This window comes from Nilaparvata lugens, chromosome 2, assembly GCF_014356525.2.
Source record: "Nilaparvata lugens isolate BPH chromosome 2, ASM1435652v1, whole genome shotgun sequence".
NCBI lineage: Eukaryota > Metazoa > Arthropoda > Insecta > Hemiptera > Delphacidae > Nilaparvata > Nilaparvata lugens.
Window position 1 is genome coordinate 14,962,240 of NC_052505.1, and position 15,503 is coordinate 14,977,742.

Sequence of the window (15,503 nt, forward strand, 5' to 3'; positions counted from 1 at the left end):
AGTTATAATTTTTAGGTAAATAGCCACGAATACTTCTCCAGCCATATTATCGTTCCTGATAATTCTTTACATTCTATACAGGGTGATTAAAAAGGACTTTACAACTTTGAAAATTCATATAGATCTTATTAAACAAGGTACAGAGCTGGTTTTGGTGTTGTTTTAAAGGAAAACACTTCAAGTTCTTTCACTTTGAACCAAAGATGTTCTATGTGACGTCCGTTGGTTATCTTGCAGACATCCCATCGATGGTCGATTTCTTCCCAGACTCGCACTAGCATTTCAGGTGTAACTTGCTCAACAGCAGTGCAAATCCTTGCTCTAAGTTCAGGTAGAGAGGCTGGCAAATGAAGTACGAACACGTTTTTTTTTAAAATCAAACTGTCGATTGTGGGACTTGAAGCTCTCTTAATGCACGCTGGGTCGATTTCGTAGGGCTCTTGACAAAACTTTGTCTCACCTGTTCAACGACTTCGTCAGATGAGCTTGGACGACCTGAGGATTTTGTGTGTTTTACTGAACACCCTGCTTCTACAAAACATTTATGCCACTCTCATAAATTGTAGGCCTACTAGGAGGATCTTTAGTGTACTTGGTACGAAAATTACGCTGAAATGCTTTCGCAGACTTCGATTCTTCAAAACACACATGTAGCACGCTCGGGTCCAGTGAAGGCAGCCATCTTTGACGCAACTGCCGCTCGCGCTTGTGCGACGCGACCAGGCACTAGCGGACTACGCAAATCAAAACTTGTTTTGAGTGTTTTCCTCCAAAACAACACTAAAACCAGCTCTGTACCTTATTTAATAAGATATATACGAATTTTCAAAGTTTTAAAGTCCATTTTTGAATCACCCTGTATAGAATATAAAGAATTATCAGGAACGACAATATGGCTGGAGAAGTATTCGTGGTTATTTACCTAAAAATTATAACTGAACTAGTTATTTACCTGGTAAATAACTAGACATTCAACTGGTATGAACTAGTTATTCAGCTGGTTATTTACCTAGGAATTATTTCTCTAGTTGAAAACTGCTATAGTGTCTAGTATCGATGTTAATGACCTCTTTTTGAATCTCAGACGTGAATACCGGTATTAGTTTACGTGAAGCCGTTCGTCATCTGCTTAGGTCAGTTTCCTCAAAGTTTTCTTCAACTCCTGTTTTGTTCTATGAAAACTAGTAGGTCAGTTTGCTTAGGTTTCCTTTGTTTGGTAGGCAACTGCTTAGGTCAGTTTCCTCAAAATTTTCTTCAACTCCTGTTTTGTTCTATGAAAACTAGTAGGTATTATCACAGAGAAAATATAACATAAGAAGGATTGATATCCCATGGTATAGGGCATTTATGTTCCAAATTCCACTGTCAACTCGAACCGATAGACCACGTAGTTGTTTTTCTTAAAGCTATGTGACGCTGGTAGTCTCTCATATTGTGCCGTTCTTAAACTCTCACCCAAACACAGTAATAATAGTCAGTAGTCGACAGTAATCGGCAAAAATTAAAAAATTGGCTTGAAATTCGGAATATAAACGACCTATACATACCATGGGATATCGTCTTGTGCTATCTTCTCTCTATATATTATTTTCAATTCAAAGTGGTTTATATTAGTTCATCGTTCATTAGTTGAATAGAAAACCAGGATTTATGTAGTTGAAGTAGTATAGAAGATCAATAATAATAATGTATGGTACCTAAGGATTTGGCTTATAAGTTGAAAAAGTTGGGATTGTCAGCATGGGTGTTAATAAATCTAATACAAAAAGCATTCATACTGTGCACAACATCAATTCTTAGGCTAGGCACACACCAGTTAGTCAAGACAAGACAACACAAGACATGATCAGACACAATACTTCACATTGTTGCTTATGACGCAACACACACTGATTAGTCATTGCAATTAGACATGTCTTCATAAGCAACTATGTGAAGTATTGTGACTGAACGTGTCTGATCATGTCTTGTCTTGTCTTGATTAACTGGGTTGTGCCTAGGCTTGGATTTTTTTTGAATATTCCACAATAGAAAAAAGGTGTAATTTTCCTTAAAAGCCAATGCCACCTTCTCACCCAGTAAAATGGAGACAAAACACACATAATAATAATAATAATGCTTGAATATTATGCAATTTTCCTTATAGTGCTAGTATGTGGCAATCTTTAGTATAACTAAAGTTATCTGAAAAAGATATCTAGAATACATCTCTTCTAGATATTTTTAGAATTGTCTCTAGTTATCTAGAAGAGAACTATAGAATGGCCATGACTAGTATTATTGATAGAATTTTCTCATGTTTTCAAACATTTTTGAAATGTTTAATTTGGGTTTTTTCACCTTGAAACATGTGGTTACTAAATAAAACATTTCAAAAGGACACTTGAGCATTTCTATTTCATTCTATTGAATATTTTGATATTGAATTTTAATAATATTATTGATATTGAATTGGATTTGAATTTGAAATTCAAATGTTTCAGGCCTACAGCGAAGAAGAGTTCTTGATTGGCTACACGCCTTTCGAGGAGGTGGAGAACCGTTTTCTGTTCTGCGTTACCGTTCAAGGAAAGATGACTATTTTAGATAGATTGTTCAACCTTCGTTCATCGTACATGCAACGCATCACCAAGCTGAAGAGTGTTAGACCAGGAGTGTGGCAGTCGCAGGGCAGTGAAAAGGAAGTGGAAGCTGCAAACGTTCATTATGAAAGACCATTGGTAAGTTTGAATACGATGGACATATATACAGAGTGAGTATGGAAACCCTTCAATAAGTTGGAGACTGTTGTAGATTATAATACTGTAACTTTCAGGATAAGTTATTGGTCGATTACTCCACCTTTTGACGTGCAACTGAACTTGAACCCTTCATAAGGGGGTGACTTAGGGGTTGTAACTAGAATATTTAAAATGTGAACATATTTTTAAATGCCTTTTTAAAACAATAAAGATGGCATCAATAAAAATGTTCTATGATACTTGTATCCAAAATTGCGGCTGATTGAAGTTTTAGTTTCAGTTTGAAGTTTCAGGAAATGAGGAGTTGTAACATGAATATTTTAAATGTGAACGCCCATTGTGTCGTACATCATTTTAAAGGCATTTTTAAAACAAGAAAGATGACATCAATAGAAATGTTCTATGATACTTTTATCCAAAACGGTGGCTGATTGAAGTTTTAGTTTTTGAAGAAATGATTGATAAAGTTCAATCAGCCGCCATTTTGAATACAGATATCATAGAAAATTTTTTATTGATGTCATCTTCCTTGTTTTGAAAAGGCCTTTAAAATGATGTACGACACAATGGGTGTTCACATTTAAAATATTCAAGTTACAACTCCTCATTTCCTGAAACTGAAACTGATACTTCAAACTCCAAACTTCAAATAACCCCTCATTTCCTGAAACTTCAAACTGAAACTGAAACTTCAATCAGCCGCAATTTTGGATTCAAGTATCATAGAACATTTTTATTGATGTCATCTTTGTTTTAAAAAGACCTTTAAAATGATGAACCACACACTGGGTGTTTTGGACTCAGGGGACCTTGAAACGTATAGAAAACTTGAAATTGGGGTACCTCAAGTTTTTTGGAATGCAATACTTCCCTTACTTATGGTAGTAGGTAGGGCAAGAAAACTAAAAAGGGTTGGCTTGAATGCATTATTCTCCCAAGATTCAAGTGTTCTACAAGTGTAGAAGTTATAGAAGTAATAAAGTAGAAGTAGAAGTAGAAGCAGAAGTAGAAGTAGAAGTGTAGAAGTAATAAAGTTGGAGAATATCCTGTCAAACGATCCAACTTTAGTATCGTTTTACAAAGTGAAAGTAGTTAAATTTTATATCGTAACTTCAACTCATTTAGAAAACATAATTTACTTCAAGATTTTTCGTTCAAAATCGGTGAGACTATCAGCCACATTATTTGAACAATTCGACACTTTTGAAATAATTGACCGAGCGAAGTGAGGTCAAGTGAATGATTCAAGTCGACGGTTTGGCATTTCTCTTTATGTTTAAATTTTATATGTTGCACATTTACGGCGAAACGCGGTAATAGACTTTCATGAAATTTGACAGGAATGTTCCTTTTTAAATTGCGCGTCGACGTATATACAAGGAATTCTGGAAATTTTGCATTTCTAGGATAATATAAAAGGAAAAAGGAGCCTCCTTCATACGCCAATATTAGAGTAAAAATCAGACTATAGAATTATTCATCATAAATCAGCTGTCTAGTGGACTATAATACTACCCGTTCAAAAACATCGAACATTTTGAAAATGTATCTTTCCATCAACGTTAGTAGACAGTTGACTATAGTACTACCCGTTCAAAAACATCGAACATCTTGAAAATGTACACATTCAACACTCACATTCTGGGACGACACGTCATGGTACGATAGGGCAGAAAGCTCTATGTTTATTTAGGATTTTTTTTATAAAAATATATAAGGAGCCTCCTTCATACGCTAATATTAGAGTAAAAAAATCAGATTATAGAATTATTCATCATAAATCAGCTGTCGAGTGGATTATAAATTGCATGCCATGACACATGCAATATCTCAATGTAACTTGCTAAAAAATCAGCAGCTGTGTAGACTATTAATTGCATGCCTCATTGAATGCAATTTTTATGCACTATTAAATGAACTATTGATAGCGTACAATAACGCATGCAATTAATAACTAAAATAACATAGTATTGTCTCTCGAACTTTCTCTGCTTTGAACTCGGGCTATCCTGTTGCCAGTATGTCTTGAAGGAGATTATCTTTTGATGTTAGTATTTTTGATACACCAACAATAACAGCCATTAGCTGTTTTCACACCGATATCTCGCCGACACGACATACAGGCAGGATTTACTTTGATGGACAATATAAGAGGAGGGTGCGGTTTATAACTGCGCGAGGTCTACTGTTCACAGAACTACTAGTATTTATGCAGAATCGCCCAAATCTCTCTCCATCATAAAGCTAAGGTTACCTTACCTCATGGGTGTTCACTCTTCTTTTCATTGGTTGGCGAGAACTGGACGGAATGAATACTATAACACTTGTACATATTTTATAATCATATATATTGTACATACTGTATTTGAAAGAATTAAATACAATTTATAAAAATGGTTTAATCTTTTTTAGAGATTAACGATATGAATTCGAAATTAATATTTTGAATATTAATATTCTTTTTAAATATTTTTTTTATTTTTTTAAAAATATTTTTTGTATCTAGAATTGTGTTTTTTTTCAGTTGAGCTTTGAATGGCTGACGAAATTGTCTCTAAGAAACACAGGTCAGCCAACATTCAGTGACAAGGTTGCCGGGGTTGATAAGTCAACTGTGGTCCACTGTCTGCCCACTTCAAAGGGACTCCAGGATATGAAACTTATCGTTCGGAAAAGTCAAGATGTGGCTGTTCAGGTAAGTTCTTTTGACTTATTTTCTGGCTTCATCTTCTGACTTACTTGAAACTTTTACTAATTTTATATTTAAAAAATATATATACTCTGATTTGAATTTACTATTGCAAATCAGCAATAATTCATATCAACTGCAGCAAAAATTATCAAACGCCTAATCTAGCTAACAGATGGTAAACACATAACCTACCTACCAGAGGCGAGGCGTCCGGTCATCTCTGGATTCGCCGATGACTGGACAGAAATTGATATGTAATGTGTATATTATTATATTGAAAGTATTCAAAATAAATACAAAAAAAAAGGTGAAGAAACCTAAAAAGAATAGTTTTTTGCGAGCGCGCCAAGTATGAATAAAGTAGACTACTGCATCATCAGTTCCATCCGTTCAATGTGATTCTCAAAAATATGCGATTCCAGCAATGCTATTTAGCATTGGTTACCACCACTCTTCTGCATCATCACTCTCCCTCTCCCCGTAAACGATGGTGGAGTGAACGGTCAAAGACATCACTATTTTCTGCGAATCCACTATTCCGCGCCAGTGTTGCAAACCGTACGATAATTATTTTGTTGCAATTTGTTGATATATTGATAATTATTATTATTTCGTTTAAATTTTTTCAATTTATTTAAATTATTGAGGATCAGTTTTCGAGCTTGAGATTTAGCCAAGTTCAACTCTAGGATTGTGAATAGTAAATTCATCTTATAATAGATTAATAGATATTATTCTTGCTCAATAAGTAATCGTCTAAAATGAAACATTATTCCTTTTAAGTAGGAGAGGGGGTGCAGCTTTCATTCAAACTTTCAACTGAATTGTTCCTAGAGATGACAGAGCCAAAAAGTCACGCCTCGATCCTGCTACCCACATTTATCTAGGTAGTGTCTAGAATAGAACAAGAAGTATCACCACAATATTGTTGTTCAACTTGGTAATATCATAGAGAAAAGATAGCATAAGTAGATATTCTGTCATTATAACGTGGACCTCACTACAGCACATCAACCTATTAACAGCGAAGTTTCTGAAATTATAATAATTATTAATCTGAATATTTTTGTAGTTACTGATGTTATTTTCAAATGTATTTCAGGCTGTAAAACCAACTTCCAGGAAATGTGTTCAAACAATACCTCAAATTCCAACCAATGTTGCGGTGCAGTGTGTTTCTCAGACTGACATCACGGAAGAGGCGAAAAAACATGCTCCTGCCATAACCGATGATCAGCTCAACACTTTTTTCGACAAATATCAAGAATAGTCAGTACCTACCGAGTGTTAAATGTAGTACTCAACTAATCGATTTCCTATCTTCTGTAGCTTGCTCGATTGCCAAGTTGTTGCACGTCTATCATTGTAGTTATCGATTAGCATGACATTAGTGATATCCAATTGACGTTTTTCTCGCGAACATAGGTTATGCTAGTAAGCTTAGTATTTTATTATTTTCTAAAATCTGCTTTTCAAATCGTCAATTCAACTTTAAGTCATGTAGCAAAGACTCTTGAGTAGAGTGTTTCAGTAATGCAGTATATGCTCTCCAATATTTGAACTCTTGAATATCATTGTCGCCATTCAATTATTACCCTCAGATTTTTTGCTTGTATAAAATGTATTACCTTTTTTTTGTATTGTAATTTAATATTATACATGTTTTTACTTAGTAAGGAAAATTCAAATGCGATCCTAGAGTACATATTTGATGATTTGATTATTCTCTCATATTTTTTGGGGTTAATTTGCTTTCGTAGAATCCAAAGAGAAAGAGATTTCGAGATAAATTACTTTTAACACGGCTCTTTCTCGAAGACGGAGAGGTCCGATGCTCTATCCTCCACTAATCACTCCCACTACCTAGCAGCTTTCTCCTTCTTTTGTGTCTGAGTGAGAAAGCTTTGTAACGCGACGCGGCAACACTCCCCTCCATCTATTGTTGGCAATGTTCCAAGAAGTGAACTGGTCAGCAGGTATATTGGTTTGTGTATGTTACGGAGATGTGTTCATCACAAGAACATGAAGTAAAATGACACGGCGCATCTAATTGTGCGCAGGATGTCCGTCTGTGTCTGCGCTACAAACTGTGGAGGGAGAAATGGGTTTCTCCTCTTGATGTTAAAAGTAATTTATCTCGCACTTTAGATCTGCTTTGAAAGTAATACGAGATATAAGGGCCAATCCACATGAAGCGTTTTTCAGGTGTTTTTGCACTGGCGTCGGACGAATCGGCAGGGCAGGAAGCTCTCTGATTGGCTGATTATCAGCTGATTCCCGAACACCAACCCAATCAGCCAATCGGAGTCGATTCGTCCGCCGCCAGTGCAAAATCGCCTAAAAAAACGCTACATGTGGCTAAACCCTAAACAGGAACTGGTAAATATTACTATTAATTGATATCAACCATAGCATAGCTATATCACTTTTCCGTAGTTGAAGTAGTATCACCATAATATTGTTGTTCAACTTGGTAATATCATAGAGAAAAGATAGCATAAGTAGATATCCCACTGTATAGGTATTTTTTGTTCCAATATTTCAAACCGATTTTTCGATAACTCAAGCCAATTACTGTCTATTATTACTGTGTTGTTGGGATGAGAGTGTAAGATATGTAACGCTGGTAGTCTCTCATATTGTACTGTACTGTCTTTTTTCTGTTTAGAGCTACTTGTAATATAAAAGAAATACAAATCTCAGTACCCCTTTTTGAATTATTTTATCACAATATGTTTCAACATACAAGTGATTTGAAAATGGCATGCATTTTGAAACATGTTGTGATAAAATAATTCAAAAAAGGGTACTGAGATTTGTATTTCTATTTATATTGTACTGTACGGTACAATATGAGAGACTACCAGCGTCACATAGCTTCACCAAAAATAACTAATAGGACTATAGGCTTGAGTTACCGTAACTGTGAAATTTGGAACTTGAACGCCCTGTACCATGGAATATCTTCTTACGCGATTTTTTCTGAATGGTAATATTTTCCAAATCATGCCAATTCTATTTGATCAGTCTGCTGAAGGCTTTGCCGGTATCAAACACAGCATAGCTAATAAATCACCTTTCCGTAGTTGAGGAGTATCACCATAATATTGTCCAACTTGGTAATATCATAGAGATAAGATATCATAAGTAGATATCCCACCAAAAAGAACTAATAGGACTATAGGCTTGAGTTAACTGTGAAATTTGGAACATGCTATCTTTTCTCTATGATAATACAGAGTCTTAATAAATGATGGACCCATTTTCAAAAATTGGTATTTATTAAAGTAAAAATGAAAAATGAACAACCTTTTTACCAATGGGGAGAGAAAGTTTCAAGGTTTTTTTAATACCTTACAAGTGTTCAATGTGGCCTCCGGCTGCTGCACGATCTGCGGAACCGTATCATTGCTGCCGTGCACTCAATAACAACAGATACGCTTTCTCGCGTGTGGGACAAGTTTGGCTATCGCGTAGATGTTTTCCGTGCAGCAGCCGGAGGCCACATCGAACACTTGTAAGGTATTAAAAAATCTTTGAAACTTTCTCTTTCCATTGGTATAAAGGTTGTCCATTTTTCATTTTTATTTTGATAAATACCAATTTTTGAAAATGGGTCCATCATTTAAAAATACTCTGTATTTTGCAAATTATGTCAATTGTATTTGAACAGTCTGCTGAAAGCATTGCGCTACAATGAGCTGTATGACCTCTACCATGATGACTATCCAACTCTGTCGAAGATGGGCACAAAGTTCCAGCCAGCGCCCATTGATGTCTACAAGCAGTATCAGTCATTCACTGATGTCGGCGCTATAGAGGGCAAACTCATTGTCAGTGTCTCTTGGAGCACCAAATATACAGGTTTGTCATTCCAACATATTTTATTGTTCTATTGAAGAACAATACAATAAATGTATTTCATTCTTTTTCATTTTATTTATCAGCATTTACATTCTTTGTTTACAGTATACACTGTTAGAACAGGTGCCTCGTCAATTCTTAATAACTAATTAATGATAAAAACTATTCTACAATTCTCGAGCCTTCGTGTTTGCTTGCTGATTGATTAGTGTTGTCTATAATTATTGTGATGTCTACAAGATATCTTTGTTGCTTTGTAAGGGTGTGATAACATTGAAAGCGTATATGTGCAAGTGCACGTCAGATCAAGCATGAGCCGAAAAACAAAATTTGAAAACAAAAACAAAAATTTGAACGCAACCAGCAAGCGTTCAGTGTGAGTGCTCCTATTGCTCTTTCCATATTTTGTTTCTCATCTGCACATTTGGTCATACATACCCACATGTGGTCACACCCTCACTTTCTTCAATCCTAAGTAAGTTTTCAGTAAATCATGTTTTCGGTTTGTCGAGTTTTCCGTTCATCACGTTCTCAGTTTAAGTCGCTCTCCTGGTCACAAGTAATTTTGTCGGAGAAGGCTTAGTTGTTGAAATTCTGCTAGGCCCTGAGGTCTGCCGAATTAAATCTGGTCAATAATGCGATCTTAATTCTAGTGGTTTAAGGGTCTTGGAAATAGGAACATAGATATGCGGTTGACTGTCTGCTCGTATAATAATAATAATAATACACGGCAAGCTCAGACGTCCGATATCACCAGCCATCTCGGTCGGCGAATTCGTAGGCCTCGTTTGACAGCAAGGCATATTTACAGCTCAATCCTGGTAAGCTTGGCTGCGTTGGTCCATGGCTGCGTCCACAAGGTCAATCAAGGCCAGCGGTAGCCAGTGACATATCCACGACAGAAATTGAAAATATTAACTGAAATGAAAAAGATAAAAACTATAAAAACCAATACAGAGGAACGCAATAATTGACCGAGCAAAGTGAGGTCTAAGATTCAAGTCGACGGTTTGGCATTTATATTAATGTTTAAATGTTTTTATGTTGCGCATTTACGGCGAAGTCAACAAGTCAGCAATGTGATATTTGCTTGAGTGGTCGTAGATAAAATAGTGTAAACAACAGATCTGTTTGGTCTTTAAAGCACTCGTGAGATGTTTAAGACACGCGTCCGCTCACTATGCTCGCTCACTTGTGTATTGACTCTACGTCTAACTCGTGCCTTAAATACCCTTATTAAAAAACTTTTGTATAAACTACTAATACCTGAGATTGATAATGGCGTAATAACCGAAACCGGTATCTCGATTTTTAAGGTGAAATGATAAAAATGAAAAGACAACATAATTTTTACTTTCCTTGCCCTATTACCATAGGTAAGGAAAGTATTGCTTTCCGAAAAAAATAAGGTAACCCAATTTCTAAATTTCTATACGTTTCAAGGTCCCCTGAGTCCAAAAAAAGTGGTTTTTGAGTATTGGTCTGTATGTGTGTGTGTGTGTGTGTGTGTGTGTGTGTGTGACCGAGATGGCAGGTGATATCGTCTGAACTTGCCGTGTATTATTATTATTATTATAATTATAAGAGCAGACAGTCAACCGCATGTTCCTATTTCCAAGACCCTCAATGAGTGTATGTGCGTCTGTGTACACGATATCTCACCTCCCAATCAACGGAATGACTTGAAATTTGGAACTTAAGGTCCTTACACTATAAGGATCCGACAGGAACAATTTCGATCAAATACAATTCAAGATGGCGGCTAAAATGGCGAAAATGTTGTCAAAAACAGGGTTTTTCGCGATTTTATCGAAAACAGCTCCAACGATTTTGATCAAATTCATACCTAAAGAAGTCATTGATAAGCTCTATCGACTGCCACAAGTCCCATATCTGTGAAAATTTCAGGAGCACCACCCCATCTATGCAAAGTTTGACTTTAGATTCCTAATTATCAGGCTTCAGATACAATTTAAACAAAAAAAAATTAAGTGGAAAAGATTCAGCATGAAAATCTCTTCAATTAATGTTCAGTAACATTTTCACGTAAGATTGAAAATAAGCTCGAAATGCGAGAAAATGTGATTATTCAATTGCAAACTGTTGGTTCTATTGAATCATCCACTATGAAGAGATAGCAGACCTCGTGTGTCTCCAGCGTTATTGTCCAGTCACCAGCTGGCTCAGATCTTTTAATAGTAGATTTGAGATGCGCGGGAACACTAGCGTCAGGTGATAAATTTGCATAACGGCGAGGAAAGTTGTGTGAGTGCGCCACACCAGATTTTTGTCATAGTCATTCAATCTCAGCTGTTTTCCATGCATGAGATCAATCCGGTAAACAGTTGTTTGTAAATAAACATATGATTCTCATTGCAGCATACTCTACTGTAATGAAATCTTATGTTTTCTTTACAGTAGAAATAGTTCCGAAATAGGAACAGCAAAACTACTACAAAAAACCACCTTCAGCGCTCCAGTTGGAAGTTTTGTCAACTTCCACAAAATTCCTGATTCGGAATTTGTAAACTAGGCTATGTTTATAGAATGCATGTAGTAACTTCAGCACAAGCAGTTAATGTTTTCTATTTCTCAATTATTCTTCTTTAGATTATTATGACAAAAAATAATGTATGTTACTTGGACGTGAATGTCTTTTGCAGTGCTCGAATGAAATTCTAGTCTCGGCTAACGCCTCGACTAGAAACATCATTCTCGCCTGCAAAAGGCCGAACCTAACCCGTCCATGTGACATAAGATACTATTTCATTCCACCTTAATATGGAGAAATTCAATAACATCTTTGCTGTGCTTAGTTTAAATCTCGATTCTTGGTTGGACAACATCTAGTCTTTTCATTCAATATTCATGAATATTATTTGAACTTTTCATTACATGATACCAGATCAATGACAAAAGACCTTACTGATGGTTGAACAATTTTGCAGGAGTGTTTACAATACATTAATTACATGATACCAGATCAATGACAAAAAATGTCACTGATTGTTGAATAATTTATATTTATTACCAATGAATTCTTGTGGCTAGGTTCCCTCCACACCAGAGCTGACGGCGCTGATTGGAGATACATGCATGACCATATGATCTAGTGCACTATTAGCTTCCAACCTGATCAGCTTGTTGCTGTCAGCGGTTTGATTCAAGAGGCAACTTTATTTAAATTAGAATTATCCTATACTATTAAACTTGCAATTTCTGTTTATATTTATATCTGTATGTGAGCGGATCTCGAAAACGGCTCTTAACGATTCTCACGAAATTTGGAACAAAGTAGGTTTATGATATGAAAATTCGATTGCACTAGGTATCAACCCCGGGATAACTCGCTGAAGGACATTAAAAGGATAAATATGTCCTTGGAAATTTTGTCGTCTGTCGATACCGTAATGGAAGTGAGTGAGCGAGTGCATGTGTGGGTTATTCCTCAGCTGATCTCACGAGAAGAATAATATTCAGCAAGAAAAACTTATTTTTGTTTATTTCTTTCTCTTTTTTTAGAAAACATATGTTTACTTCAGAAAGTCCAAAATAGTAACTAGATGCTGTTAGTGTAGAATATTACATAGTATATTAACAAATATTGTAGCAAACATAGTATATCATTCTAAATCGAATTCATAGTATATCTATTTGTAATTGATGTGTTTGTTTTTTGAAGTGTGAATAAATTGTTATTTTGATGAGTGTTAGTAGGTTAACCTAGATTTTGATTTGGATTGTAGTATAAATTTGAAAAGGGACTGTTTTGGGCATAAGCCTGTTGTGCCTCCTCATATAACTGTAAAAATAATTGTACGACTGAGAAAATTGATAAATAAATATAAACTATAGGCCTAAATTCAATCTTCCGTTACAAATATTCTATGCTTTTACACTCCAGAGCAAAGCTCGATCCCCTGATATTATTAATTAATTTATATTATTGCAGGAGTGTTTGCAGTTGCCTATGCTGATGAGGTTCCATGCAAATGGAATGTGGTGGAATCGGATAGTGACGACACGGATTATGACGATGAGAAGTCGGATAATTTGGAAGCAACAAAAGGGGCCACAAAGGGGGCGACCAAGGGTGAAGAGGGTAGTGGTGACGGACAGGGGGTGGAGGAAGAGGCGGCCTGGAAGAATGAGCGACAGGATCTACAGGATATGTCTGCCTACAGCAAATCTCAGGCCAAACTACAGCAACTTGAACTCGCTCGGGTGAGTTTCTGCTTGTTTTTCAATTAGGAAAACAATCTTCTTCAATGTTTATGTTTTTGAAGGGACAGATTCAAAGATCCAAAGGTTCAAAGAACCTCAGATGTCAACCGAAGCTTATTGTGTGTCCCAAGTTGTGCAAACCAATTCCTGTGTCCTTTACAAGGTCCAGGAGTTTTTTCGCTATACTAACATCCTATTCCTCACCTGGTTGCTTACAGCCAAACAGAGCCCTTCATCTAGCTCCAAGACTTTCGCAATCCTGTATGATATGCTTAGCAGTCTCTTCAGACTGATTACAAAGTCTACACACCTGGCTTTCATTTCTGAGTCCAATTGTGTGGAGATGTTTTCCTGAAGTAGCCATGTCCAGTAATCAGGGCAATCAACTGCTTGACCTGACCTCTACCCAGACTCATCAGCCAGCTGGTGAAGCGAGGGCTTGCGTCTGCCATCAGCCTTTTGCCAAGTGCTTGACCAGGGTGACCCTGCCATTGCTGGTGATGTAAGTCCCTAGACAATTTACTTATTGTGTGGAAGACAGTTGTTTTGCTTATAATTTATTTATTTATTCATCATTTGTTAATTGGTAAATAAAATTTGATTTGATTTGATTCACAATCAACTTGAGAACAAAGAAACAGACAACAGTCCAAAACTTCTTTTCGTACCAATTTCATAAAATAAATTGTCCAAATAAAGGTAATGTGCGACTTTTCAATTCTTCACTAACTTCCACATTGAAACAGAACACAAACACTTGAGCTTGGCTCTGGGCCGAAGAATGGCATACTGGAACCCCGCTTAGCAAGCTCATTTGCACGCTCGTTACCTCCTATGTATTTATGGCCAGGTACCCAACCAAGATGCACAGAGTTGCGTGTTGCAAGCCTGCTGAGTGTTTTGTGGCACTCCCATACCAATTTATACTTGATTTCATTGGAGTCACGAGCCTTGACGGCTGTCTGACAAAAGGCATCTTCTGACAAAAAGATATCTTCTACAAAAGGATTGAATCATTTATTTATCATTCTCAGCTGATTGAAAAAAAAACTTGGAAACGTAGACTCATAACATCAATTCGTACGTTATACATGGAGAGAAGATAACATAAGAAGATATCTCATTGCTTATATCGTTTATGTTTTAAATTTCAAGCCGATTTTCTGTTAAGAAATGTCAAGCCGATTACTGTCAACTACTGTCTATTATTACTGTTTTGGCCGAGTGAGAGTGTAAGAGCGGCAACAGTATGAGAAACCACCATCGTCACATAGCTTCACGAAAAATAACTACTAGGACTATCGGCGTGAGTTAACAGTGAAGAAATTTGGAACATAAACGCCCTATACCATTGGATATTTTCTTGGGCTATCTTTTCTTCATGATATTACCTGCTAGTTTTCATAGAATAGAAACAGGAGTTTTGAGGAAACTGACCAATGCAGCTGACGTACGGCCTCACGTAAACTCATTCCCTACTTCCATCTATCCTCGGGTCCCCAAATCGCTGTCAAACTCGGTGTTTCAGAAGACAATGACAGAAGACAATTGATAATTTCTTGTCAGAAGACACGTGTTTGCATTTTTCCACTCCTTATTCTTCAGTCTTATCAATTAATTTATATAACTTTTATTTTCTCCATTGTATTTTTAATTTAATTTTACTCATTTTCAATTTTAATTCATATTCAATTTTAATTCAATTTTATTCAGTTTCCCAATCATTAGGGACAAGCCACATGAAGCGTTTTTCAGGCGTTTTTACATTGGCGCGAACGAGTCGGCAGGGCAGGGAGCTCTCCGATTATCTATTTATTCATTCAATGATACTCAACACAATTCATCAGAATGATTGAGGAAGGACCAACAGGGATAGCCCAAAACTGTTCCTTCCCCGAATTTTGATTCATATACTAATCCAAAAAGTTGGTATTATGGACACACCTAACCACACCGAGCCCGTGCCGCGGTACGGCCGAGTG

General features: G+C 36.3%; 1 protein-coding gene across 3 annotated transcripts in view; it reads left to right on the forward strand.

The window, feature by feature from the left end:
* The window catches only part of LOC111045443, a 66,486-nt gene that overhangs the window by 11,242 nt on the left and 39,741 nt on the right, over positions 1-15,503 (forward strand). For all 3 annotated transcript variants that reach the window (XR_005570426.1, XM_039420664.1, XM_039420665.1), the window contains exons 4-8: positions 2,484-2,720; positions 5,266-5,436; positions 6,536-6,702; positions 9,107-9,297; positions 13,250-13,521. Coding sequence is in view for 2 of the 3 variants with exons in the window: in XM_039420664.1 (XP_039276598.1) it covers positions 2,484-2,720; positions 5,266-5,436; positions 6,536-6,702; positions 9,107-9,297; positions 13,250-13,521 (1,038 nt within the window). In the remaining variant the exon portion in view is untranslated. The remainder of the gene's footprint in view (positions 1-2,483; positions 2,721-5,265; positions 5,437-6,535; positions 6,703-9,106; positions 9,298-13,249; positions 13,522-15,503) is intronic.